Source organism: Canis lupus, chromosome 2, assembly GCF_011100685.1.
Source record: "Canis lupus familiaris isolate Mischka breed German Shepherd chromosome 2, alternate assembly UU_Cfam_GSD_1.0, whole genome shotgun sequence".
Classification (NCBI taxonomy): domain Eukaryota; kingdom Metazoa; phylum Chordata; class Mammalia; order Carnivora; family Canidae; genus Canis; species Canis lupus.
This window is the reverse complement of record NC_049223.1, coordinates 59,230,846-59,257,685: the sequence shown is the minus strand read 5'-3', so window position 1 is coordinate 59,257,685 and position 26,840 is coordinate 59,230,846. Positions and strand designations below refer to the sequence as shown.

Here is a 26,840-nt window from a genome sequence, read left to right as displayed (position 1 = left end):
GTTATATTCTTACCTCTTTGGTCTTTCAGATGCAGCCTTGTGGGGAAAACTGAATCTGGGTGAAGTTGCTGAATTTCTCCCTGTATCAGATAGATCTGCATGATCATCCTAGCAGGCTGTAGAGGAAACAATAGATTGTATAGAATATTGAGTGCCAAAGCTGTGTTTTGGATCTGGAAGGGTAATTTTTGGTGACATACTGATTTTAAGCAAACCAGATTTATCCCGTAAGTTTCCCTCCCCAGAGACACATCAAAAGGAGGCTAGGGGGTCAGAGCAGGGAGATAGTGAAGACGTTATTTATTTTATAAAACAGATTCTTTACCAGTCCTTTGTCCGTTTCCTAGAATACATAAAATGTGATTCAAATTTAAATATTCAAATTGCATTACATACAACCTTTGACATAGCTATTTATAGAAAGAGACAACACATTAAAAAATTCAAGGGAAAGAATTTTTTTTTTTCTGGGTGGGCCTTAACTTCGTTTCCCCCACCCCACATCCCCATTGCAAATATATTTTTATGCTGGGTGACGTTTCTAAAACAGGAGTGCTCTTTTCTATTGTTGAAATGAAACAAACAAGTTTGCTTTTAGAGCCACAGAAGTGCCCAACTGTTAGAAAAAAAAAAAAAAAAAAACGTTTTCCACTGGCCTCTTGCCTGCCCTATCCGCAAGCAACCTTTCCCATTGGCCCCTTTCTCTAGGAGGGCCCCTGGGGCTGTCTGTACTCACTGTAAAACCATTTTGTGCAGTGAGAACTAGTTTCTTCAAAATCCCAGGGACCACCCAGAACATGCCTGGTTTTTGGCAAATGTGTACGTGTTTCCTCGGTCTTTGATTAGCTGTATGTGAAGTAATCGACCCGGGTTTCTGGGTCTTTATTTGAAAAAGAGATGGGGAGAAAGTGTTTTTAAAAACTGATGAAAGGAAGAAAAGAAATCTGTTTTCTCACCAAAAATCTACTTAAAATTCATTTTACGTATTTGTGTTTGGGGGAAGGGGCAGGACGAGGGAATTCAAGACTTCAAACGAGCTAAATCGTTGCAGAATGAGTAAAAGCCGTTTTAAACTCTGGGTTGCGAGTAAGCCTGTGCCTCCCGACGCCGCGCTCCCGGGGTGGGCCCCGCGGCCCGCGCCCACAGCCGCGGCCGGGATCCCGGAGCAGGCGCCGCGATGGCCCCGGGGGGCACGGGCTCCCGGACTCCAGGCCCGGCTCTGGCTCCTCCTGTCGTCCCTCTCTCACGGCTTCCTCTCCCACATACTAGGTGCTCAGTTAATGCCTGTGGGTTGGGTGGGTTGGGTGGGTTGGGTCGCAGCAAGCGGGCACTCAGCAGCTGCCCCCACGCCGCCGGCGACGTTCGCTGAGGTCACCTGGGTCCCGGCTGCCGCGGCCCCGGCGCCTGGAAAGTGACCAAGAAGCAGAGCGGCCGGAGCCAAGATGGAGCGGAGGCGGGAGAACCGAGGAGGCAGCGCGGGGCGCGAGCTGGGGGGCCCACCTGCCGGCGGCGCTCCATTGACCAGGAGGTCCGCGCAGCCCGCGCGCACGCGGGGCGGGGGCGGGGGCGGGGGCGGCGGCGGCGGCGGGGAGGGAGGGACGCCCCGGCGCGCGCCCGGCCCCAGGCTCCGCCCCGCCAGGCTCCGCACGCGCCCACTTCGCGGAGCCGCGGGCCGGGGGCCGCCGGGAGAGGGGAGGTCGCGCCGCGCGCGCACGCGCGCCGCCGCCGACTGACGCGGGCCCCGGCGCGCGCCTCCCCCGCCCCCCAACCCCGGTCCCGGGGGCCCGGCGCGCGGCCCTGCTGACGTCAGCGGGCGGCTTGCGGTGCGGGGTGCGCAGAGCCGCTGGCGCACTCGCGCGCTGCGCTCGCCCCCTCCCCCGCCCGGGCTGTGGCGCGCGCGCTCGCTGGCTCTCCCTTCATTTTTTTCCTCCCCTCCCTCCAGCCTCCCCGCGTCTCTCTCTCTCTCCCCCCTCGAGCTGCCAGCTGCCCGCGGCTCCCTCGCGCTCCTCTCCCTCTCCCGTAGGCTCCACCGAGCGATGCGAGCTTTGGGAGACAGCGACGCCGCCTCCCGCTAGAGACCTGCCCCCCGGCCCGGCCCGGCCCCCTGCCCAGCCCTGCCCTGCGCGCGGGGGTCGGCGAAGGCGCCGCGGACGCACCGACGGCTGAGGACCCGCGATGCACATGCACTAGCAGCACCCCCTCACTCGCTCCCTCCACACCCCGCGCCGCCGCCGCCGCCGCCGCCGCCGCCGCCGCCGCCTCCTCCTCCTCCGGCAGCAGCGGCAGGAGGACCCACCCTGCCCCCCACCCCACCCTCCGCCGGCTCCGGCTCCGGCTCCGGCTGCGGCTCCTGCCTCAACTATTATTTTATTTATTTTGGGTCGTGCACAAGCCTCAGTGCCTGCAGCCCGCGCCTCCTCGGACCGCGGGCGCCTCCTCCCTCGGCCCCGGAGCCCCAGACCCCGGCCACCTTCGCCTCGACACCCCTAGAGCCCGCCAGCTGCCGCCAGTCTCCGCTGCTGGGATCTTGTCCGCGGCTGTCTTTTTGGGGGGTTCTGGTTTCCCGACATTTTTGTTTTCAGCCAAGGGAAGGATATCGTGGTTTTTTTGTTGTTGTTGTTGTTTTGTTTTTGGTTTTTTTTTTTTTTTTTTTCCCCACTGAGCCCAGGCTCTGCTCTCTGGGGGGGTGGGGGGCGCGCCGAGCCGGGGAGCCGTGCCAGCCGAGTCGTGCGGGCTGTGGCAGGGAAGGGGCCACCATGGGATGTACTCTGAGCGCAGAGGAGAGAGCCGCCCTCGAGCGGAGCAAGGCGATTGAGAAAAACCTCAAAGAGGATGGCATCAGCGCCGCCAAAGACGTGAAATTACTCCTGCTGGGTAAGGACCGGGGCTGCCACCCCCATCTCGCGACCCCGAACACTCCGCACCCGCCTCCGCCCGCTCTCCCACCCTGCTCGTGCCTGGGGAGACCTGGTCCCCCGGTTCGGTCCACCCTCTCGCATGCCTTACCCACCCTCCCTCCCCCTCCGTTCCCCTAAGCTGACACTCACCAGTTTTTCCCCCGGTCTGTCCCAACAGGGGCTGGAGAATCAGGAAAAAGCACCATTGTGAAGCAGATGAAGTAAGTCCCTGTGGCATTGGGATTTGTACTTTTATTAATAATTTTTTGTCATTTGTATTATCTTGCTCATTCCACATTGCTCTCCAGGCCTGGTTTCTGATTCATGCGCGCGCGCGCACACACACACACACACACACACACACCTGGATTTGATTCCCCTCCCCCACGCCCTACGTTGGTTCTGGGTCCTCCACCCCAACTCCCGGGTGGGTGGTTTTTCTTTTTTTTTTTTTTTTTTTGCAGGGGGGGGGGGAGGGAGGGAAGTGGAGCGCCTGTAGTTTGTATGAATGACAGTGTCCGCCATATTGATCAGAACATCACACTATTGGCATGATTCTAATCATTACTCTTGCTCCTTGGGTGTATCACTACCTCCATTATTGTCTGTTTCATTCTGTATTTCTCTCTCCTCCCTCCCTCCACCACCACCACCACCACCACCACCCATTCCACATCCATAATCCCACTTGCCCCTGCTCTTCTCCTGGGGCAGTGATTTTGAACTTGGCTAAAACATGGAAGGGACCCAGCCCTAGACTGGGGTGGAGGATCAAGTGTCTGCTGTTCATGGATTTGGTGCTGAATTGGGAGGTTGTGGTTTCTACCCCCCCCCCCCCCCCCCCCCCTTCAGAGAAGCACTAGGGTTAGGGGAAGGGGTATGTGGTAGGGGAGAGGTGGGCTTCCAAGCAGATATTATGACTGGCACAGCAGTATCCAAGGCAGAGGTGGACGGGGATGCTGGTTGAGGCTGAATGCCCAGCCCTTGTTTCCCCCCTCGTCGCCCCCCCCCCCCAAGCCTTTGCTCTCCTGACACTCCCTGGCCTTTATCAATGTATTTATTTACACTCTGCATAGGCCATCTTCCTTATAAATCTACCCTCAATGCGGATTTCAGGCCCCACTTGCCAGCCGCCCCCTTCTGCCTTACATATCAGTTTCGCCTCCTAATTAACTGGGGGTGGATTTGAGTGATGGTTGAAAATTAAAACAAAATGGGATATTCCTTCCCTTCCACACTTTGTCGGTTAGGAGCCTCGCCCCTCCTTCCCACTCTTGAAGCTTGCTTCTTGCCCCATCCACTCCGCAATTCCTGGCGAGCCCACCAGGCAGCTTTGCTTGGGAGGGGGTGGCCTGTGGGGAAGGGGTGTGTGCCCTCGGGGCCTCCTGGCCCTGCTGCTTCCGTTGGCCTGTCAGTTCGGGACGTTAAGACCGTTTAGCGAGGATTCCACGTCGCTTTGCTGTGACACCTTCGTGCACACACAGCTCCTAATTAGGGGTTGCTGTGCAGTAAACAAAAATGATTATTTTTCAGCTTGACAGAATAGCTGAAGTAATTGCATCCCGTAGGAAAACAATGGAAAATAAAAACCCCTTTCGCGGAAAGGTGGGTGGGAGACAAAACATGCTTGCGGTTTCAGAACCAAGATGCAAAAAAATCTTGCATGTGTAACAGGCATGACAAGCGGGTTCTAGGCGGCGCCATGATGGTAGGGAATAGCGACTCGGAGACAATTTCCCCACGTCTGCTTGACATATTCTTATTTTCCTTCGAGAGCTCCCTGGGGCTTGCTTTGCAGAGGCCCCCTCGGCTCGCCGCACCCCTCTGAGCCACGGGTAATTTGGCCTGGGGCTCCTCTAGAGCTTGTGCAGCCCAAATGGATGGGGAGGCGGGGCCTGGGGAATTGCTCTTTGCAACAAGGTGCATGTTGCATCTGCCTGGAGCCCTTGCGGGTCGGCAAATGCAGGCAGCGCCACCCCTCTCTCCCAGAAGGGGATGTTTCAAAACTTCAGGAGTCTGTAATCTGCAGTGGCGGCCTCGGAGCCGGCTAGAAGCCCCAGCCACCGGGCTGAGTGAGGTTTCAGGCGTTGCAAGTGGTGGACAGCGCCCAGCTGAGGCCGGAAAAGTCGCTGATGCTCAGCTCGGAGGCGCTCGGCTCGGTGCGGACTGGGCGCGGGGCTCGGAGGGACTCGGCAGTGTTCGGAACGGAGTCGGGGCCCCGGCGGAGAGAACCGAGCCTCTTCGGAGGGGGCCGAAGGCATTCGGGAAGGCTCAGGGAAGTCGCGGGTGGGGGGCGGGGGTGGGGGAGTCTGCAAATTAACTTTGCATCCACCAAGGCAGCTCCCTCCCTGCTTCTCCCGAACATGCCCTATAAATTAGGTTGATTTAATAAGAAGTTTAAAAATATATACTGAGTCCCCCAAAGGGTATCTCGCCTTTTTTATTCAAAGAGAGCTGAGCTCTCCGAGGAAATAGGTGTGCCATTTTAGAATGAAAGAAAATTCCTAATTATATAGTGGGACAGGAAATCTTAAATGAAGGCTGTAAGTAGGCTTTTCCCAGGAAAGTCTTATGTGGCTCATATTTAGTTACACTGAGGAGGGGGAAAAGGGCAGGCCTTTGATGTGTGAGATATCAGAGCATATCTTCTCTTTTCCCTGTCCCCCCCCCCCATGTTTCTTACACCCACAGGATATATTTTTGAAGAAAAATGTTGGGCAAAACTGAGATTTTTGTAGGTAAAATTATTAAAATATATTTTTAAATATACTAACTCTTTAGAAAATAGGTTAGGTTTGTTCAAAAGGTCAGTGAGAAAGACTTCTGGCCATGTAGATTTTGCCACAAGGGACCCTGGCATCCTGTCCTCCTGAAGCATTCATGAATGGCAGCCTTTCCTTTGAGCCCTCCAGCTTGGCTTGAAATAAATCAGATCAGGGCCTTGTGCCAAGCTGGATGCAGGACTTGTTTTATTAACCACAAAATGTGGGATTGGTGTCACTGTATCCTAGTGACAAATTCTTTTGAGTCCTCCCTTGCAGAGATGATTTTCCCCAATCGCCACTTGACCGAGAGTCACTTGAGTCAGGAGATCTGTACTGTGGGTGGGGCAGGGTCCAAAATGTGGGCGGCACTTACAGAAGGCAGTTTTGAACTTGACTATGCAGTGTGATTGGTGACCAACCTATCAGGCCATATGTATGAATTAATTTGGATGCTGCTTTATTTCACTTAGGTAGATGGAATTAGAGAGTTCTCCATGGGTGGTTGCCCTGTGAGAACTTGATGATTTCCTAATAGGGTCCAGGATTTAATAGCTCCTGTTATATTAAGAGAAAGAATATTGATATTCAGACATCTCCAGACCCTTTTAAATCAGCGTTTCCAGAAGAGCAAAGAGCCATTCCGTTGAGTTCATATTCTCATCTGTGTTGTGGCATGATGATTGGCTTCCATATATGCCCCAGTAAGTGAAGTTATATGACAAGGGGCTGATCGTATATGCTGCTTAGAACAAAGTGTTAACACCCACATCAGGCTAGAAATGCAGGAAAACTGACCTTTGAAATTCTTCTGCTTGATACATGTTATAGTGGGAAACCTCTGTCCATTTAACAGATGCCACATATTAGACCATCATTTTTAAAAGCCTGATTCTTAATACTTTATTAAAAGTTTCATTTGAACATAGCTTGCTGGGGTGTTTTTTTCTTAGCATATGTGATCATGAGCTCGCTTTTGGGAGCTCTGTGTCAGACAATCCAAAATATTTCAGCACTGAGACATAAACAACAATAATTGAAACAGCACAAATAAAATTTTACACACACCATGAGTAATCAGTGACCTTTTTTAATATGTGGTATTTAAATAATTCTGCTCGTTAGGAGGCTGTGACCTTACCTGTGATATGGCCTCATCATTTTTGCAATCTGTGGGAGTCTTTTATTCAGACTAACCAAAATTTTTAAAGGAGGTGTTAATTTTATTTAACTACCAAAACCTTTACAAAGAGCCCTCTTGAAGAATTATATTTTATGAAGTATGGAAGCAACAGATTATCGACTTAAGTGACTTCCCATTTTGAGCAGTGACAAACTGTTTGGGCTAGCCTGATGAAAATGTGAAATGAACTTGTGGAGTTGCTGTAAGCACCACAGTTTGCCCTCATTTGAGGTGTTGACTTTTCTGTGATGTCACATCTAGGCTATCTGTTTCTGGAGCAGTAAATGGATTTTTAGGAAGATAGAGTTAGAAGGTGGCAATGAGGCGTGGCCTGCAGGCTGCTGGCCTTATATGTAAAAGGACACGGTAAAATGGAGCACTCCCAGGGTGCCTGTTTGGTGCCAAATTCTAGGATTTGCCTGGTGAAGATGTCATTTCTCCTACAAATATCCCAGCCCTTACAGTGGGTTATGATTCTTGAGGACAGACCCCATCCTATGGGGGAAGGGTGTCTTAAGAAGTCACCTGCTGCCAAAAGCTGGTGGTTTCCTCCGCCCCCAGCTGACCCAGCCTTTGTACGTAGGGTGTCTCCTGTTTGGCTTAGGTTCATGGCGAGCTTGTGTTCATTCAGCACGCTGCGCTGTTCAGTGCCTACTAAGTGGTGGTCATGAGCGGAAGGGAATGGCCACCCGCAGCCATTGCCCTGTAAAAGTGCAGCTGTCTAAAGGGGCGTTTCCCTGCACATCCCCAAAGGGTCCCACATGGAGGCAGCACTCTGGAGAGCTACTCTTTCAGATTTGTGGACTTGTTATTTCTGCAATCATCTCTTTGCCTGCTTTACCCTTCCCCCATCCTCCTGTCTCCATGTTTATTCAAATGGATGCACCCTGCTCTCTGGAGACTGTGTGAGCGCAAACAGAATGTCAGATCAAGTAGCAGATGAGTTCTCCTTTGCTGATGGATGGTGCTTTCTCCCTGCTTACTGTTCACTGAGCTGTAAATACCAACAGACCTTCCTGCCAGAAGAGTAGCAAACAGTCCACCTGATCTCCTCAGGAATCAGCCCATGGAACCCTTGAACCTCACTTACCTGTTGGATCCTGTCTGCTGGTTGAAAGGGTCGTTCCTGAGCTGATTAAATGGATGAGGCTTCATTCAGGATCAACATGGCTCTAAAGGAATAAGGAATTTCTGTTCTCTCTGTGTGGGACTAGATTAGATTCACAGTACTCAGAGGCAGAGTACTGTCTGGTCTCTTTAACACTTGGAACTCCCCAGATTATAGTGTGCTCCTCAGTGTGCCACATCTGCTCAAGATAGGGCAGGTCACTCATGCTCTTCAGCTGCTCACAGTACCTATTTCTGTTAACACTGGAGATTTAATGTGAGCAGAATATTAAATGTTTTTCTGACATGTGGTCAGTCCATCTGGATGCAGGGACTGGGTTCCCCATCTCCCAGGGTGTCTTCAGACTCTCATTTCTTATGAAGCTAGAGAGACCTTTATCATAAGAGCCACATTGTGATCTGAAAGACAAAAGACAAGCTGGGAAGGGGATGATTTCAAAGTGAGAAAACATATTGGAAAGGGTTACCCCCAAACTTGACACTGGCAAAGAACAACTTTTGATGTCGACAAAAGAAAATGTGTGTATGTGTACCCATACTACATGAATTTAAGAACAGCAGGTACTATGAGTACTTTTACCTTATGGATTGCATCACCATAAATAGCTTAATGGTGCTCAAATGATCCCCATTCTAGGCATTTGTTTAAATTTGCATCACATTCTTATTTTATCCTGTGCTTCTTGCTCAAACACAATACTGGTTAGAAAAGAAACCGTCCAGCAAATCCATCATTAGCATAGAGGGAAAGGAGAGGAAGGAGCAGCAGCCTGTTACCGGTTCAAGAAAATAGCTAGTTTCTTTTTTAGAGAAGCCATTTGGCATCTCTAAAATTGAGAGGTGATTAAGAGCATGCACTCTGTAACCAGGTTACCTGGCTTCAAATCTTAGCTCTGCCACTAACTAGGTGTGTGACCTTAAACACGTTACTTAACTTTTTGTACCTCAGTATCTTTGCCTGTGAAATGGGGCTGATAATAAAAATACCTAATAGGGTTGTTGCAAACAGTAAATAATGTAGTATATGAAATGCCCTTATAACAGTGTTCTAGAAATCATTATACAAATGTCAGCTGTAGTTTTTATTCTTTTGACTGATTAGTGGGTGTTCCCTTCCCATATGGAGTTCTCTTCTGAAGTATGTGGGCCTTATCTTCCTTGGGAGCCAGAACTGGAGTGCTGTGGTTCATGCTCGTGGCTTCTTCCCCTTGCCTGCTCTGCAGCACCAGTTATATAACTCACTGTGTTGTCATAACTGATGTGACATTTTTGATGGTGCAGCTGCTTCAGTCCATGAGGCTGGAGTGATGTTACAAACTGTGGGAAAGAGCACTGGACCAGGAGTCAAGACAAGTGGTTCTCCCCCTGCCTTTTTGGGGGTTCTGTTTCCCCCAACTCCTTCCCTGTTCCAAGTGGTCCATAGAATTGGGGACTGCCTTCATTTTCAGGGTCTTTGAGGTCTTTGATGCAAGAGGTTCTAAACATAAAAGCATCAATTATGGTTCCATCCTGCGGGGGTAGGGGGTACCTATGAAAGCTCTTTGAAGGCCAAGATAATTGCAGAATAGCAACCTCAACCACAAAGCTTTGTCGGCCAAGAAAAGTCATAGTCCTGAAAGGCATTTTGAGGAAACCACCTCTAACCAAACTTTTCATGCAGATGTGGTTCTCAAACCAAAGAGGAGGATCTGAAAGTATCCTGTTAGTAAAAAACAGGATGTTTCTGGGAGGAGAGCCCCAGTGACATGCTAGAGGGAGAAGTGGTTTGTCTGTGGCTTCCAGGATTCTTAGAATCTCCTTAGAAATGGAGACAGCCTGGCTCGACCAGGGATGCCTGCAGGTGAAGGAACTTGCCTGAGTTCAGGTGCCTCAGATCCCAGCGATTGGGAGATTTGCAGACCAGTAAAAGGGGAGGATGGGGAGAACTGTGCTTTAATTTTGACTCATTCTCTAATTTGACTTTGAGCAGGTCAGTTAGCCCCTGTGAGCCTCAGTTTGTTCATCTCTTAATTAGAATATGGGCTTTCACCACAGAATTTCTCAGGCCTCTTTCAGGTTTCTAGATCTAAGATCCAGTAAATGCAAAGAGAAACCTAGAAGCCTGAAATGCAAGGGGGAATAGTGGGAGTATTTACCGCCCACAGCTTTTATCTGCTGAGCCATCTTTAGTTCTAATTTTCTTTACAGAGAAGAGGAAAAACATTGTGCTTTTCATAGCACAAAAAAAAATTAAAGTAAAATAAAATCCTCCAAGGCTAATAGTCAATGCCCTGAACTTGTCCCCTTACTCACTTAATTTCTCAACCAAGAAGGAGGAAAGAGAAAAGGGGAAGAGTATGTAAGAATAGTACTCCATAGCCAAGAATCTACCTGGATTTTCTATGTCATAGCCAACTGATAGGTTTTCTGTGGAAGATTGTTACTTTGTAGGGACAGCTTCTCCATGCCATAAAATCAGCCCTGGGTCACCTGCCTTCAGGGTCTCAGAGCACTAATAATTGTTACATATTGTCAATCAATTATGTGTGTGATGGATCTGTCTCCTTTGCTAGTTTTGGTGCCCCTTCCTTACCAGGGCTCCCTAAAGCAGGGACAGTGACTTGATTTTGCTCATAATACAGCACTGAGCCCAATGTCTGGCACATAGGAAGTGCTTCATAAATGCTTGATAAGAAAAGAGAAAGAAATAAGGTTCACAAGGAACTCAAACTCATTTGTACATAAGCCCGAGTAATAATATTTGAAACCTTTGAGGATCGTAGCATTCAGCATTTTCAATCCGATCCATAATCCTCATTTGTTTTTTTCATATCAACCTATGAGGAAATTATAGCCATCAACTCCATCTTTCAGATGAGGAAGCGAGGCTCAGAGAAGTTGGGTGACTTGCTCAAGGCCACACAGCTTCATAAGTAACAGCGATGTATTCAAACTGTGATTTGTTTAATTCCAAAGCCTACATCCTTTCTGTTCTAACCCTGCATGGTTCTTACTAGACCACCACCAATGCGGGCAAAGGAGAGCTGGTGGACTGGGACCCAGTGCCCATCAGCAGATGGAATCGGCATTAGTGTTGGTTGAATAGTGGCTGAAAGAATAGCAAGTGCTTGATTGGTGCTGGGTTCCTTTTGGAGGTGGAGGTGGTGGCCATCCTCACGTGTGACATTGATTCTGACACCAGAGTGTTTCCTAACCATCACCTGGACAGCTCCTGAAATCATTTCCCATTGCTGCCTCAGAAGTGTGGGCCATTTGTGGGTGGCAGCAGAAAGAAGTTGCCACCGAAGACTTTGGCTTTGGTAGAAGCAAGTGGTTCTGAGCAGACTTGGGAAAGACAGAACAATAATATACATGTCCATTCAACCATCTATCCATCAATCAATCCATCTTTCCATCCATAAGCATTTACTGAGCATCTACTGTATGCTGGATGTATACATGGTGTCATAGAAGTAGAGAGGAAAGTCTAGCTAGGTCCCTGCCCTTCCGGAATCTAGCCTAAAGGGAGCAACATGTAAAAGACACTTATACTTCGGGAGCAGGAAGCCCACAAGGAAAAAAATTTAAAAAAAAAAAAAAAAAAGGAAGCCCACAAGGCTATGGGAGAATGGAGGACGCCATCTCTAGGCAGGAAGTTCAGGGAGGAAGTGGCACATGGGCTGTCTTAAAAATGGGTGGTAGCTAGCCAGGTGGGAAAAAAGAATGCCAGGCAGAGAGGCCAACATGTAGAAAGTCTCTAAGATATGTCAGCACGTGGTGCAGGCCGGGAATGTCAAATAGGTTGGTTTGATTAGAGCTCAGTCTGTAAGGGGAATGAACACAGATGAAGGAGGAAGGAGGAGGTAGAGATAGATCATGAAGGGTCTGGTCTACTATGCTAAGGACTTTAGATTTTATTCTGAATACAATGAGATGCCACCAGGAGGACTTTTTAAAAAATTTTTATTGAGGTGTGATTAATGACATTATATTGCTTCAGGTATTCAATGTAATGATTTGATATCTGTAAATTGCAAAATAATCACCACAATAAGCCCAGTCAACATCTATCACCACACACAGGTAATAGATTTTTTTCCTTGTGATGAGAATTTTCAGGAACCATAGGGTTCCAAGGAAATGGGTGGCAGGATCATCTTTTGCACTTGAAAAAGATCATATGTGTGGACTAGAGGGAGTAGTGTCTGGAGGTTAAGAGACCAGGTGGAAAGTTATTTTTGTGATCCAGATAGGAAAAGATTAAGAACTTAAAGCAGTGGAATAGGAAAAGGGAACAGACTTAAGAGGCATTTGGGCAATGGAATAATTGAACTTATTTGATAGTCAATTGGAAGGACATTGTGGAGAAACTTCATTTTATTTATTTATTTTTAAAATTTATTTGTTTATTTGATAGAGAGCAAGCAAGCAAACATGAGTAGGGGAGAGGGGCAGAGGGAGAGGAAGCAGACTCCTTGCTAAGCAGGGAGCCTGATGTAGGGCTTGATCCTAGGACTCTTGAGATCATGACCTGAGCCAAAGGCAGATGCTTAACCAACTGAGCCAGGCAGGTGCCCCAAGGAACTTCATTTTAAAGGATATAGACAAGGGGGCGCCTGGCTGGCTCATCCAGAAGAGCATGTGATTCTTGATCTTGGAGTCATAAGAATGAGCCCACACTGGGTGTAGAGATTACTTAAAATAAAATCTGGGACGCCTGGGTGGAGCTTAGTGGTTGAGCATCTGCCTTCAACTCAGGGCATGATCCTGGGGTCCTGGGATCGAGTCCCACATTGGGCTCCCTGAGGGGAGCCTGCTTCTCTCTCTGCCGATGTCTCTGCCTCTCTAAGTCTCTCATAAGTAAGTAAATGAAATCTTTAAAAAATTTAAAAAATAAAATCCTTAAAAATAAATAAAGGATATAGACAAGAATGAGTCCAGGGCTCCTGGTTTGGGCTACTGGTGAGGTGATAGTGCCATTCCTTGAGATGGAGCAATGTAGGAGGGAGAGGGAAGGCCTGCAGAGAAAAATAATGACATATTTTGTTCCTGATCCTGTGGATCGTCCAAATGGAGATCCCTGGCAGGAAGTCAGATATGTGGGGTAGGACATAGGGCAAAACCAGGGAGAAGGGTCAGTTTGAGATTCTGTGCTGCTGTGGGCAGTGGGAGCCATGAAAGTTGGTCACCTCACCAGGCTGAGTGAAAAGGCAGAGGATGCATCCCCCACCGCTCACATACACTCCAGCTCCAGGATATGACAGTCATTTAGGAAGAGGAGCCTGTGAGAGAAACCGAGAAGGGGTGAGCTGAGGGATGGAAAGGAAGCCAGGTGGAGCAGCAGCATGTAAGCCAAGGAAGGAAGGAATTTCTAGAAGGAAGAGGTTAATTGAGTCAGATACTGCAGTAGTCAAATAAGCTGAAGACTGATGGGTGTCCATGGATCTGGGAAATTATTGGTGAACTTGGCAAGAGCAATCCCAGTGGAGCGGCAGATGAAAAGCCAAACTGCAGTGGGAGTTAAGTAAGTGGGACTGAGCAAGTGGAGGCTGTGAATGGAGGCCCCTGGAAAAGAAACATGGGTTCTCGAAGGAAAGAGACAGAGGGAGAGAGGGAGGGAATAGAATTGAACAAGTGCTTTATTTTTATTGTTCATTTGACTAGCATGGTGGAACCTGGATCCACTGAGAAGCAGAAAGGAAAGGGCCCAGATGGAGAGAGATGTCAAAGGTAGAGGAAAACAGTGGCAGAAGGAGCAAAGCCCCAAGAGGACAGGCAGAGAGACAGGGTGCAAAGTATGGTTGGGCAACCTGGTATTGACACAAATGTCAGAGACTGTCAGAGGGCAGTGAGGACAAGAGAATACATAGAGAAACTTGGAGGGGGGATGGTGGGGACAAGATGTTGAGGGAGTTCCAGCCTTACCTTTTTTTCACTGAAGTGAGAAGAATTAAAAAGCAGCTGTGCTTTTTTTTTTTTTTTCCCCTGGAACACCAAAGACTGGTAACCTTTCTTCTATTCAAACCATTCATTTATTCATTTGCCCAATATTTATCTAGCACCTGTTATGTGTTAGGCACTGTTCTGGGTGCTTGGAGATTCAGTAGTGAACCAGTCATGTCCCAGGGGACTCAGGCAATAACTTCATAAACAAATAATCAGGCATAGTAATTGCAGACTGTGAAAAATTTTTTGGAGTCACACCTTTGGGTAAGACCTGACGCTGATCACCGAGGGATTCAATTCCCGCCCTCAGAGAGTTGAGTCAGTTGAAGGAGACAAATTGGTACCATGAAGGCCCAGAAGAGGCAACAATGGAGTCAATTTGGACAAGGGCTCAGGATTACATGTGCCTCAGACAGCTAGGTAGGGAAATGAGAGTTTAGTCGACACCCATTGCTTTGCCCTTTCCAGGCTGTTCCAGTAAGACCACCTATCACCTCCCCCCACTGCCCACCCCCACCACTTGAAGATAAGAAGTAAGTGTGTGACCCAGGCCTTGCCATTCAAAAAAAGTCCCCTTTTTCTGGCCACACAGTGACTGGGGGATAGGATGAGACTCAGTCCAGGCCAGTCAGAATCCTTCTTTGAAATTTGATGGACAGTACAAGAAAGAAGCTCTTCATCTGGGATCCCAACAGGGTCTTCACTGGGTTGGAATGGTGAAAGCCAGGAGCTGTCTGTAGCTGCGTTTCCATATCTCCATTACTCTGCAAGGAGGAAGCTTACTTTATCACGGGAGATACTGGGCCGTGAGGGAGGGAATGAGGAGAAGATAGGAGACAGAGGAAGCCAGAAAGACATCTGACAGTAATTATTATAATCTCTGAAGCTGGCTCTGTGGACCTGAAAGTTAATGTGAACTGATAAATCCCTTCTTTTACATAAACGAATTTCAGCTGGAATTCTTTCCTTGCCATCCAGGAAGAAGAAACAGTGTGAGCTAAGTGCAGAAGCAGTGCTCAAACATGCAGGCGCTGTGCCATCAGGGAGCAGTGGGCAGTCATGTGTGACCTGAGGGTTTGTGGGAATATGAGGAAAAGTGGTTCAAAAGGAAGAGTGGAGCTAGACTGCTCTGCTAAGGCACATATACTTTGAATATAGAGTAGGGTGCCAAGTGGCAGAGCTCAAAGAGGAAGACCAGAGAAGAGGTTTAAAAGCAGAGAGAGATTTTTGTAGGCTGAACTAGGAAATCGAAGGGAAAGGCAATGGGAAACTGGGTGGGGGAAGAGATTTTGGGAGGCAGAATGGATGAGACCTGGTGTCCAGCTGAGAATGGGGAGAAGAGAGTAGATCAGACAAGTCCTCCGGGGTGTTGGAATTTGGTGATGCCATCAAGTCAGGAGGCATAGGTAATAGAAAGAAGGGCAACTCAAACCACAAGCCTGAATTTTGGGTCCTTGCAGGATAACTTGTATTATGTTCACATGGCTCAGTGTTTGTCTTAGGAAGTTGTTCTGGCATTTAGAAGAGAGGTCAGGGAAGGCAGGAGGATTGGGCTCCGCTGCCCTGTGTCCTGAGGCCATTAGAGTGGATGCAGTTCCCTGGGGGTGGGTATGCAGATGCAGAGGAGAACCGGACGGAGGGGGGGGGGCACTGTTGTGGAGGCAAACAGGGAAACCTGCATTCGGTAGTCTCTTTTTTTTATATAAATTTATTTTTTTATTGGTGTTCAATTTGCCAACATATAGAATAACACCCAGTGCTCATCCCATCAAGTGCCCCCCTCAGTGCCCGTCACCCAGTCACCCCCACCCCCCGCCCACCTCCCCTTCTACCACCCCTAGTTCGTTTCCAAGAGTTAGGAGTTTCTCATGTTCTGTCTCCCTCCCTGATATTTCCCACTCATTTTTCTCCTTTCCCCTTTATTCCCTTTCACTATTTTTTATATTTCCCAAATGAATGAGACCATATAATGTTTGTCCTTCTCCGATTGATTTATTTCACTCAGCATAATACCCTCCAGTTCATCCACGTCGAAGCAAATGGTGGGTATTTGTCGTTTCTAATGGCTGAGTAATATTCCATTGTATACATTTCAGTAGTCTCATAAGTATCTTCACTTGGGAAAAGGGACTGGGAGTCATAGGAGCAGGGGGAGCCACCTGCTGAGAACCCCAGGGAGGGGCAGTGCTTTGGGAAGCTGTGTGTGGCAGCATAGTTCGGTTCCGTGGCACTGCCAAGCTAGCTAGATAAGGACTGAGAAAGGGCCATTGTGTTCCGTGATTGAGGCCATCAATGGCCTTTGAAAGAGCAGTTTCAGTGGAAGGAAGGGGGTGGAAGGCAAACTCAAGAACATCCTAGGGTCTATAAGTCTGAGTCCTACGCCAGCTCTGTTCATCTTTAGCTCTGTGGCCCCAGGCAAGTTCCTTAACTTCTCTAGGCCTCAGTAGCTTCTCATATAGACTTAGCTGGATCCAATGATCGATAAGCTCCCGCTCAAGTCTTTAGGTCATAATTTAAATTTTGCTGTCCAACAAAACAGATGTTCTCGTGGCAAAGGAATTCCGTGCTTTCTCCCTTGGCCGCCCCCAGCTGAGATAATAAATTATAACAAAATTAAGCTTTCAGAAGTCTAGTGCTAATTGAGAGAGAAAACTGGGACATCAGCTCAGGGAATTGTGGACACCAGTGTGTATGCGTCCACGTGCACACTCCACGGAGAGGTTGGAGCCCTGGAAGGGAGGAATTTGCCTCCAGATGCTATCCTGGAATACGAAACCAGGACCCTGTGCTCCTCTTCCTTGGAGGGGGGGGGGTGGGCAGGGAGGGAGTGCTGAAGATGGTTCCAGAGTGCAGCTACAGAACGACCTCGGGGGTCCCCCTTTCACTGGATTCACACGAAGACAAAGAAGGCTTGTGAGCTTGAGTTGGCTGTATGGGGAAGCTCCAGCCAGGGTGGGCCAAGAGGAGCTGGAGGGACCCACGCCTCAGGAGAGGAACAAGCCCGAGGTCACCCAAAGGCGAGGGCAGGGGAGGTGCCGGCTCTCTCTCAGGCATCTGTGGCCCTGTCAGTGAGGGACTTTGGGGAAGGGATGGTAGAATGGCACCTGGTTCTGAGTTACTGCTAGTCTTCCTACCCTTTTGTTCCCCGTGTGCAAAAAGCCCTGTCCTTTTTTAAATCTTTTCCCGAAAGTTTCAATTACATGGATCTCACTATAAGGTCTCTGGCTCCTCTTTGCTCATTCTCCGAATACCAGTGGTAGACCAGTCATATGTTGGCACTAAGTTTCTGGGAACAGAGTTCTTAATGAAACTGACAGGCTCCCTGCCCTCATGGACCTTACAGTTTTGGAGAAGGGACACAGACAATAAACAAGTAAATGAACGAGGAAGGTCATTTCGTACAGTGATGTGTTCTAAAGGAGAAAGTAAGGCTTGAATAGAAGAGAGTGGTTGGCAGAAATGAGGGATAAGGAATCAGGTCAAGAAAAGATCTGAGGAAGGGGTGCCTGGGAGGCTCAGTCAGTTAAGCGTCCCACTCTTTTATTTTTAAGATTTTATTTATTTATTCACAAAAGACACAGAGAGAGAGAGAGGCAGAGACACAGGCAGAGGGAGGAGAAGCAGGCTGCATGTAGGGAGCCTGATGTGGGACTTGATCCCAAACTCTGGGATCACGCCCTGAACTGAAGGCAGATGCTCAACCACTGAGCCACCCAGACGTCTCATAAGCTTCCTACTCTTGATTTCAGCTCAGGTCATGAGATCGAGCCCCACATCAGGCTCCATGCTGAGCATGGAAACTGCTTAAGATTCTCTCTCTTCTTTTCCTCCTCCCACCCTACCCTGCACATGCATGTATTCTCTCTCTCTGTCTCTGTCTCTCTCTCTGTCTCTCTCTCTGTCTCTCATTCTAGCTCTTAAAAAAAAAGGCATCTGAGGAAGAGGGAACAGCAAATGCAAGCACCCTGAAGCAGAAATGAGCAGAAGGAAGGCTAGGGAGGCTGGGCACAAGATGGAATTAAAGAGATGGGGGTGGGGTGGGGTAGGGCAGGAGGGGGGGCACTGTTCAGGGCCTGGTGGCCATGCAGGGAGAGACATTTGGGTTTCACACTGAATGCTAAGAGTGATTGAAATATGGGACAACTTGACCAACCATAAGAGCACAAATCACATCACTGGTTTCTGGGGAAGGTGGGAAAGAGAAATGGACTACAAAGGGGCACAAGGGAGCTTTTGATGGTGATAGAAGTGTTCTGTCTCTTAATTGTATGGTGGTCACACAACCATATATATTTATCAAACCTCGTCAAACTGTATGCCTAAAAATGAATTTACCGTAATTAAATTATAATTCAATAAATCTGCCTTGTAAAATGTACATTATTTCATTAAAAAAGAAAACAATTTCAGTAAGCCTTAACAAAATCCCTTTGGCTGCCGTGTGGAAGACGGAGGGAGTGCACAAGCCTTGTACAGACTAAGCAGTGCCCTCACTGCTGGTCTTACAGTTGAGCCTGTATTAAGTGCTTCTCCTGGTGGCTTTCTTAGGTCAGTTTATTGATATGTGTTCCCAATTTTCCGTTTACTTAGCTTTCCTTTACAATTGGTTTGAGAGCTCAATGTGGGTAGAAGCCATCTGCCTCTTTCATGTGGGCCCATGGTAGATGCTTGTTACATATTATTGTCCTCACATTTTAATGGTTCTTGAGAATTTACAAGCTGTTTCCATGTTCATTATCACTTTTGGGCCTAACAACAGTCCTGTCAGGCCACGTAGACAACACCTGTATCCCCATTTTCTAGACCAAGAAACTGAGGCAAAAAGAAGTCTATGTAGCAATATCAGAGAAACCTAAATCTTGGAGATCTTAGTTTTGCCATTTGTGGACTCTCAGTGTGATTTGAGGAAAATTAGGTAGTCTCTTAAAACCTCAATTTCTTAATCATGAGAAAGAGATGAAAAAGAAACACATTGTGAGGATTAAATGAAGTAACAAATAAAAGGACTTAGCACATAGTTGAAATTCACTAAATGTTTGCTGTTTGTATCATTTTTACTATCAGAGAAAAAAGATTTATTCAGGTTAATATCGTCAGTACATGATGGAACTAGATCCCAGTTTTTCTTGTTTCATTATGTCCCTCCTTCCATCACATCACTCAGTACATTCTAACTGGTTGGCAATTGATTGGTCCAGGGCTAATTAATACTTTTTATCAAGTCAGACCCTTCAGTGCAGTCATTGATTAATTCAACAAATATTTATTGAGCACCCACCATATGTGCAACACTGTGTAGGATATGATGGTGAGCCAAGACAGGCTTCATCTCTGCCCTTGAAAATGGAGATGTCCTTCCAATTAATAAGCACCATGGCCAGGTAAAAGCTGGATGATGCTGTAGGTTAGTTGGAGGAAGCTGAGTGAACACCTACATCAGTTTGGGGTGTGGGAAGACTTCCTGGAGGAGGCCACATTGAAAATGTCTTTTTTTTTAATAACAAAAAAGTCTTTTAATTATGACATAAATTAATATATGCACAATGTTCAAAATGTTCATTTGTTTTAAAAAGCAAGCATTCATGTAACCGTCAACGGGTAAAAAACTAAGATGTTGCTAATGACCAGGAAAGTTCCCTAAATATTCCTTCTTGATCACAGCTCCCTCCCTTACTCCCTACCACCTGACTTTCATGGTGTTTCCTTATCTATCTGTAGAATTTACCACCCATGTATGTATTCTATAATCATGTGGTTCAGTTTTTCCTGGTTTGGATGTAATTGGAATCATACTGTTATGCATTATTAAGTGATATCTTTCATTCAATATTGCATTTGTATTCATGTTGTATGTAGTTGTATTTCTTTTATTTTTATTACTGATAGTACTCTATAGCATTCTCTTCTAAAACTTATAATTTTTCTGTGTATTATTCACAAATATTTGTGTACATTGATGAATATGCTATATGTTATCAACTTCAATGATAATAGTATACATTGTTATTTACCAGCTATGGTAGTGTAATTTATTTATCCATTCTACTGTTGATGTACCTTTGGGTTATTTTAAATTTGAGGCAGTTATAAAGGATGCTGCTATGAACACCCATATGGATATATATCCTAAGACACATGTATCTGTGAAGCATTCTTTGCAGTGGAATTGCTGGGAATCTTCACCTATATTAGAGAATGCCACATTGTTTTCCAAAGTGGTTATTCCATTTTATATTTGCACTAGCAGACAGAATTCCTGTTATTCCAAATTCTTGCCAATATTTGGTGTTGTCAGACTTTTACATTTTTGCCAGCTGTAGTAGCTCACTGTGCTTTTACTTTACATATTCTAGATTACTGATGAGATAGAGCAGCTTTTCACATATGTATTGGACATTTAATTTCCCCTTGTGTGAAGCACCTGTTCTTTTGTGACCTTGTAGATTAGGTTATAATTTTATTATTAATCTGTAAGGGTTCTTTATATGTTCACGATACTAGTCCTTTTCCAATTTTATTCATTACAAATAGTACCTCCCATTCTCTAGCTTATTTTTTCACTTTGTTAACCATGATAAAAAGAAGTTCTTATTTTTAATGTAGTCAGATTTTTCAGTCTTCCTCCTTTTGGTTATTATTTTTTGTGTTCTTATTTAAGTAATCTTTCTTTATCTTGAAATGGTAAAAGCTACCCTCTTTTTTTTTTGCCCTCTTCTAAAAGCTTTGAAGCTTTTTTCCTTCCATATTTAGGTGTTTAATTCACATATAACTCTTATATAGGGGGTAAGATAGAGGTCTAGTTTTATTTTTTTCCCTAATAGATACCTATTTGTGCCAGCATTGCTTATCCAAAAGGCCATTTTTTCAGTCACGGTTCTGTAGAACTACCTCTATTTTAAGTCATGTGTTTATATATGCAGGGACCTGTTTCTTGTCTCTTTAGACTCTATTCCTATGTCAGTACCACACTGTCTCGATTACTACAGCTTTATAATATGTCTTGATGTTTAGTTTAGCAAATCCCTCCTTTTGGTCATCTTCATGAATTTTTTGGCTATTCTCGGCCCTTTGTGTTTGCATGTAAATTAGTATCAGTTTATGATACTAATCTATTTGGATAGAATTGACATCTTTATATTTGACATCTTTAAATCTTGAGTTTTCCTGATCCATCTACATGTTATGTTTTACCGTTTATGTAGGTTATCATAATTTCTTTCAAAAATATTTATAATGATTCTCATAGAGGTCTTTTATACTTTGTTAGATTTATAGCTAGATACTTGATATTTATAGCGGTCTTATAACATTTTTTTGAATTGCATTTTGTATGTGTTGGTAGTATATAGAAATACAAGAGATTTTTGTGTATTGATTTTGTATTCATGAACTTTTCTTTTTATATAAATTCTAATGGTTAGAATTAGATTGTGAGGCCCAGAGAAGGGAGTGACCTTTCTAGGTTCCCATGGCTAGCTAGTAACAGAGCAAGAATGAGTGTAGTCCCATTTCTCCCATTTCTACTTCCTAATAACTGTTCAGGAAGGGTTGGGGGTAATCCAGCTGGGAAGAAGGAAAAAACATTTACTGAACACCTATTATTTATGATGTTTACTACACATGATCAGCTTAACTCTCATTGGAGGCCAGTTTTTGGTTATCCCCATTTTATAGATGAAGGAAGTATTCAGAGAGCTTCTTCAAAAAAATTTGTTCAGGGTCACACCTTGGTTCATCACAGAGAGGACATTCCAAACTGGAGGAGTCCTATTTCTTTTTCATGCATATACTAGTCTGTACACCTTCTCATTCAAGTTTAGACACCCACAGAAGTCTTTGGGCCTCCTACCCTCAACCAGGCTGTCTCTCAGGGCCCCCTCTCTGCTGGAGCTGCCTCTTATAAAGCTGTACTATCATCCTCAGACTCACAGGGGCCTGCTTATTGTCAACTCCTGGGTTGAGTTCCTACCCAAAGTCCTGAGATCACTTCCACTCCGTCCCCCCTACATAGTTCTCTCCCAACTGAGAAAATTAGTTCACAACTTGTTGGGTTCTAGGAACCAAATTAGGAGTTGCCCTGGGCATCTTGTTTCAGTCCTCACTTGAAAATATGGTTGGGGTTTTATGACCCTGCTTTGTTATACAGTGGATCAGAGAGAATTTATGGTGCAGTCCTTCCTGGCACCCCTTCACCCCAGTCTGGCTGATTGGCGGGAGCTGCCTGCGCGCAAAGAGGAGATTTGCTGTTGCTGGCTGTGCAAAGAAATTGTGAAATGCTGTTTGTGCACACAGCCCAGCAGTGCTCTATTCAGGATGACAGCTTCCTACTCTGGAACACACGGCCCTTCACAGGCTGACTGTAAATTATGCAACTCTGGAGTTAAACAATGAGGACTAATGGGGGAAAGGAGGGGACAAACTGGATTTCGGCCTGGATCTGCAGCGGTAGAGTGCACACTTTGGCTACTTGGCGATCAATGGGAGGAAGGTCTTTAGCAATTGAGAAAAGCCAGGAAGTCCTGTCACAGTGCTACTTGTGAGAGTGGGTTTTAACTTTTGAAAAAATGTAAATGTTCTTTTCAAACTCTGTTTATCAATTCAGGGAGAGTTTTAGAAACTAGGAGGGACATGTACAAAAGAAAGTAGTCATATGGTGTTACCAAAAGTAATTGAATGCTGTACACAGTATTTAACCTTTGTCCTCATGGCCTCAAGTCATCATTTTTTTCTTCCTGCTTTGTGCTAAAAGTCAGCAGTGCCCCAAAGGGCAATTGATGTACAGACCATTTCCCACCCCCTGTCCCCCCTGCCCTGCCCTATGGTCTTGGAATGCAATTAACTCCCACTTTGATATGCTTTCTATAATTTTCCTGTCTCTTCACTTGCTGTCATCTGTCATGTCTTGATGCTTTCTGTGTTCCTACCTCAAACCTTATCTCCCTTCTCTGGTTCTACTCTGAATCTGTAATGGCCTAGAAAACTACATGTCTGGGTTTGTCACAATAGTGTGTCGGGCAAGAATAAATAAGATATAAGTGAGGACCTCTTTTACAAGCAGAGCACTTGTGCTTTAGTACCTGGACCTTTCTGCCCTTGTGCCTGTTAATGGCATGGTATTAAGTATGTAAAAATGAATTGGCGACTGTGAACTGCTCTACAAACGTCCATGATGGGGACAGGGTTGCTATTGTTGTGCACCTCTGGTGCTCAGAGTTCTTCATTGCCCTTCATGGCTCCTAGAAGGGTTTTGATTCACAGTAATTGCTGGACAAGTAGCTTCCAGATAAGGGTGATGCATGGTCATTTGTTAACAAAAGATGGTGGGCTGGCTTTAGCAGCAAGGAAGCTGCTATGAAGAATCTCTGTAGTGAAAGGGTTCTGCTGGGCCCTTTCTGTAAAATGGCATGGGCACACCTGGATACCATGTGGGGTCAGGCCATGTGATGGGCCGGGACATCCCCAGGAGCCCTCTGCAGTGGTGGGCAGCATGGATATCCACTCACCTGCATGCGAACTTAAGGTCATTCAGTGAAGCCAAGCAGACCAAGTTGCTAGTTTGGGGTCAAGGCCTACACTAGCAATTCTTCCAGGGAAGAAGCAATGTGAAGTTGGCTATTTTTGGATGTCTGTAGCACTCACACTAAAGTGCTTGAAACCCCTTTAGTCAAAATGCTCTCCACCAATACTGTCCATTCATTTTTTCACTCTGTAGATATGTACTGAGTGCCTCCTGCATAAGGCAGAGGAGTAGGGAATATATTACCATTTGAAACAGTGGTCTGGGAAGGCCACCCTGAGAAGCTGAAATTAGACCTGATGGAGACAAGGGAGCTTGCCACGTGCAGTTGGGGAAGAGGGAATGAAGGGGTGAAGACTCGCAATCAGGATTGTGCCTGGTGTGCATGTGAGGAACCACAGGGAGGTCTGCATAGCTCCAGAGTCACCAATGAACTGGGGAAAGGGGTCAGTGATTGTTTGGAGTGTAGGGTCAGAAAGAAAGGTTCGTCACTAACTACATAGATCTTTTGTCTTGTGGGCGTGTAGACCGTGATTCACTGCAAGGCCAGCTGCTTGGGGGTGAGGGGTGGGGTGTTCTACATATGTATGTGTTCTGACAAAGGACATTGGCAGGAAGGAACCCTGCCAGAAACAAAGTGGGTTGACCCTGCATGCCTAGGAAGGACCACTCATTTCTGGCTAGCCTGCAGGAGACAAGCACTGAGAGAGAGGGTGGGCCACTCTGTCCTGCTGGTCTCCTAGTGGAAGAGGCTCATCACTGGCTGCAGTTCAGCAGCCTGCTCTGCCACAGCACAGTTTCCAGGCTGTGAGCACTGAGGCTTGAATGAGGACAGGGAGGCTGTCCTACAGATCCCATTTAGGGTGGCTGACCCAGGTGTGGCCTCGGCATTAGACACACCCAGCAAGCAAACATGATGTCAAGGTGCAGATCCCCAGGAACCAGAGCCACAGGGCATCTGTGCAGTATAGCCAGAAGGTTTAGTAGTATGCAAGTGAACACATATGTTAGTATGTTTATTTTAATGTGTTTTGGGATAAAAGGTCTCCAACACATCAAAACCATAGTGTTACGGATAATTATGGTTTAGGATGAAGTTCAAGTAGCAAGACATTTTTTTTTTTTTTTTTAAAAAGACCCAAGAACCACGAAGGTGGCAAAAAAAATATTTGGGTAGTGCTATCCTCAACTCTACTGTCAGCATGGCAGTGTTGATTCCAAGCAAGGGTTCTTGCCCCTCTAAGGGACAAGACAGAGCTCCCCCTCTGTCATCTTGGGGAGGAGGTAGCGGTATCTCTGTCCCAACCCCAGGCCCATGAGCTGCTCTAGTCAATCATCTTTCCCACACTTGCCTGACAGGCATGTCTGTGCCATTGCCTGGGCCAGCCCTGGCCCTTCACTACTCTCTCAGCCTTTCTCTGGGTCTGGTACATAGAATCTCCCTTAGCTTTCTTCCAGAAATGCTGCTTTTGCCCTTGGCCATCCTGTTCAACCACATCAAATGGTTTCCTTTCACCCTTTGCATTGGGTCTGTAACTGTCCTGAGCTCGGAGAACATAACCACAGTCCAGCTTACCACACTGATCTGCTTACCACACTGATCTGGAGCTGTCTCTCACTCTGTAGAATGCTTCTCTCTGACATCCACCCAGACCCCTGCCTCCATATCTGCTTCTGTGCTGGATGCCAAGGCAGGCTTCCTGTCCTCTTCGTGTGCAGGTCCAGCCTCCGAGGGCCAGCTTGGGTCTCATCTGCTCTGGGGGCATTCCTCTGAATGCTAACTCACACTGGTATTTCCATTCTCTAAATTATATTGTATATGGTGTCTGTACCACAGCATTAGAGTTTTTTAATATGCTATCATGGTCCCTTCGTTTATCTGGGTTTCATACACATGCACAGGTACCAGAACAATCTTGCTCTCCACAAGCCTAGCAGAGAGCTCTGCCCATGAGCTGTTTGGAGAGAAGCAGTTCGAGTATAGTGGTAAAGTGTACTAGCTTTGGTGTTAGCACTGCCTGGTCTGAATCCTCACTGTACCACCTTTTAGCTTTTGTGACCTTGGGCAAGTAGAGGACAATATGAAACAGAGGGGAAAGTATTTAGCCCCATACTAGGAACATAATAATTAATGACCATAGCTGTTATTGTTCACCAATTGTCAAGCATTTGGTACGTGTAAGACTCGCTTCTTCATCTAGACTGTAAACCTCTTGTGGAGGGAATCCCAATTTGTAATCATTTCTACCCCATAAGCCAGATAGGTCCAAGGTGCACAGTGAATACTCAGGATAAATTTACATAGTAAGTTGAGTGGCCATTTACACTCTTTTGGGTTTTCTTGTAAATTGACCGTTGGGCATAGAAGTTGCTGCAATGCTTTTGTGAAACTTCAGGATAATACATGGTATGTGTTATTTGTGTACTTGGGTCCCCAGTGGGTTAAGGATTGCTGAGCCTGTTGCACCACAGCTCTTTATTGAGCACTTACTGTATGTATGGAGAGGGAAGGGCTCTGCTGCTCCCCCCCCCCCCCGCCCCCGTGGAAGAAACTTCCATCTATGACTCCCCTGTGTCCCTTCTCCATAGCCTAGACCTGTGCCTCTGTTCCCTTGTGCTGCAGATCTCCCATTTTCAACTCATTCCATCAGGTGCTAGGGCCAGATTTAAGCAGTAGAGGAGTCTATGGCAGGGCCTTTCGTTTCCTTCCCATACATTTACTGCTAAGGGCAAAAACCTAAAAGAAGTAGTATCTTGATCTAGGCAGTGCTTCCACAGGATATACTTCTATACAAATCTGCTGGGCTGTGTACCTAAAATCTGTATGTCTTACTATATGTATTGTTCTGTATGTATTACTATATGTGTCATTTCTCAGTCCTTTAAAGGGTGATAATAAGGGCCTGGGAAATTAAGCAGTGCCCCTCTCAGGAGAGTCAGATTCTGCGGGGAACAAGGAGGATCCTCAAAAGAGGAGGGCATGCCCCAGACACCCCAGTTTTCCCTGCTCAAATGCAAGCATCAGCCAGCCATCTGTGAACCTTCTTCATCCCCAGTGTTTGCACCTGAAAGTGAGGGACTGGGAGAAGATGCCCCAGCACCTACTTTAGATGCCCTGAACTGCCCAGTACCCAAGTTCATGGCCACAGCTTTGGCACAAACCTGCCTGCCACTGCGGAGCCCAGAGATTCATGTCCTGTCTCTGCCATCTGTGGGCTAGGAATTAGCAAGTCCTTACCTTCTCTGAGCCTCAAGGAAGTTCTGCCCCCTGTATGATGGTAATAAGACCTGCATTATTAGTCTCATATGGTTGTCAGGAGTAGCAAAGGAGATGAGGGATGTGGAAGTCTTATAGGGATAAAATATAAACTATCAACGAGCACACCCCCAGGCTCAGCGTTAAGTCCACCAATGTTTGAGGGCCCAGG

At 46.6% G+C, this 26,840-nt stretch overlaps 1 protein-coding gene across 2 annotated transcripts in view; it reads left to right on the top strand.

The window, feature by feature from the left end:
- The first annotated feature begins 2,290 nt into the window (after positions 1-2,290).
- GNAO1 (G protein subunit alpha o1) overlaps positions 2,291-26,840 on the top strand; it is a 172,617-nt gene continuing 148,067 nt past the window's right edge. The window contains exons 1-2 of one of the 2 annotated variants that reach the window (XM_038531015.1): positions 2,291-2,874; positions 3,076-3,118. In XM_038531015.1, coding sequence (XP_038386943.1) covers positions 2,757-2,874; positions 3,076-3,118 — 161 coding nt within the window. In that variant the 5' untranslated portion in view covers positions 2,291-2,756. The remainder of the gene's footprint in view (positions 2,875-3,075; positions 3,119-26,840) is intronic. The other variant, XM_038531014.1, reaches the window with a different exon arrangement.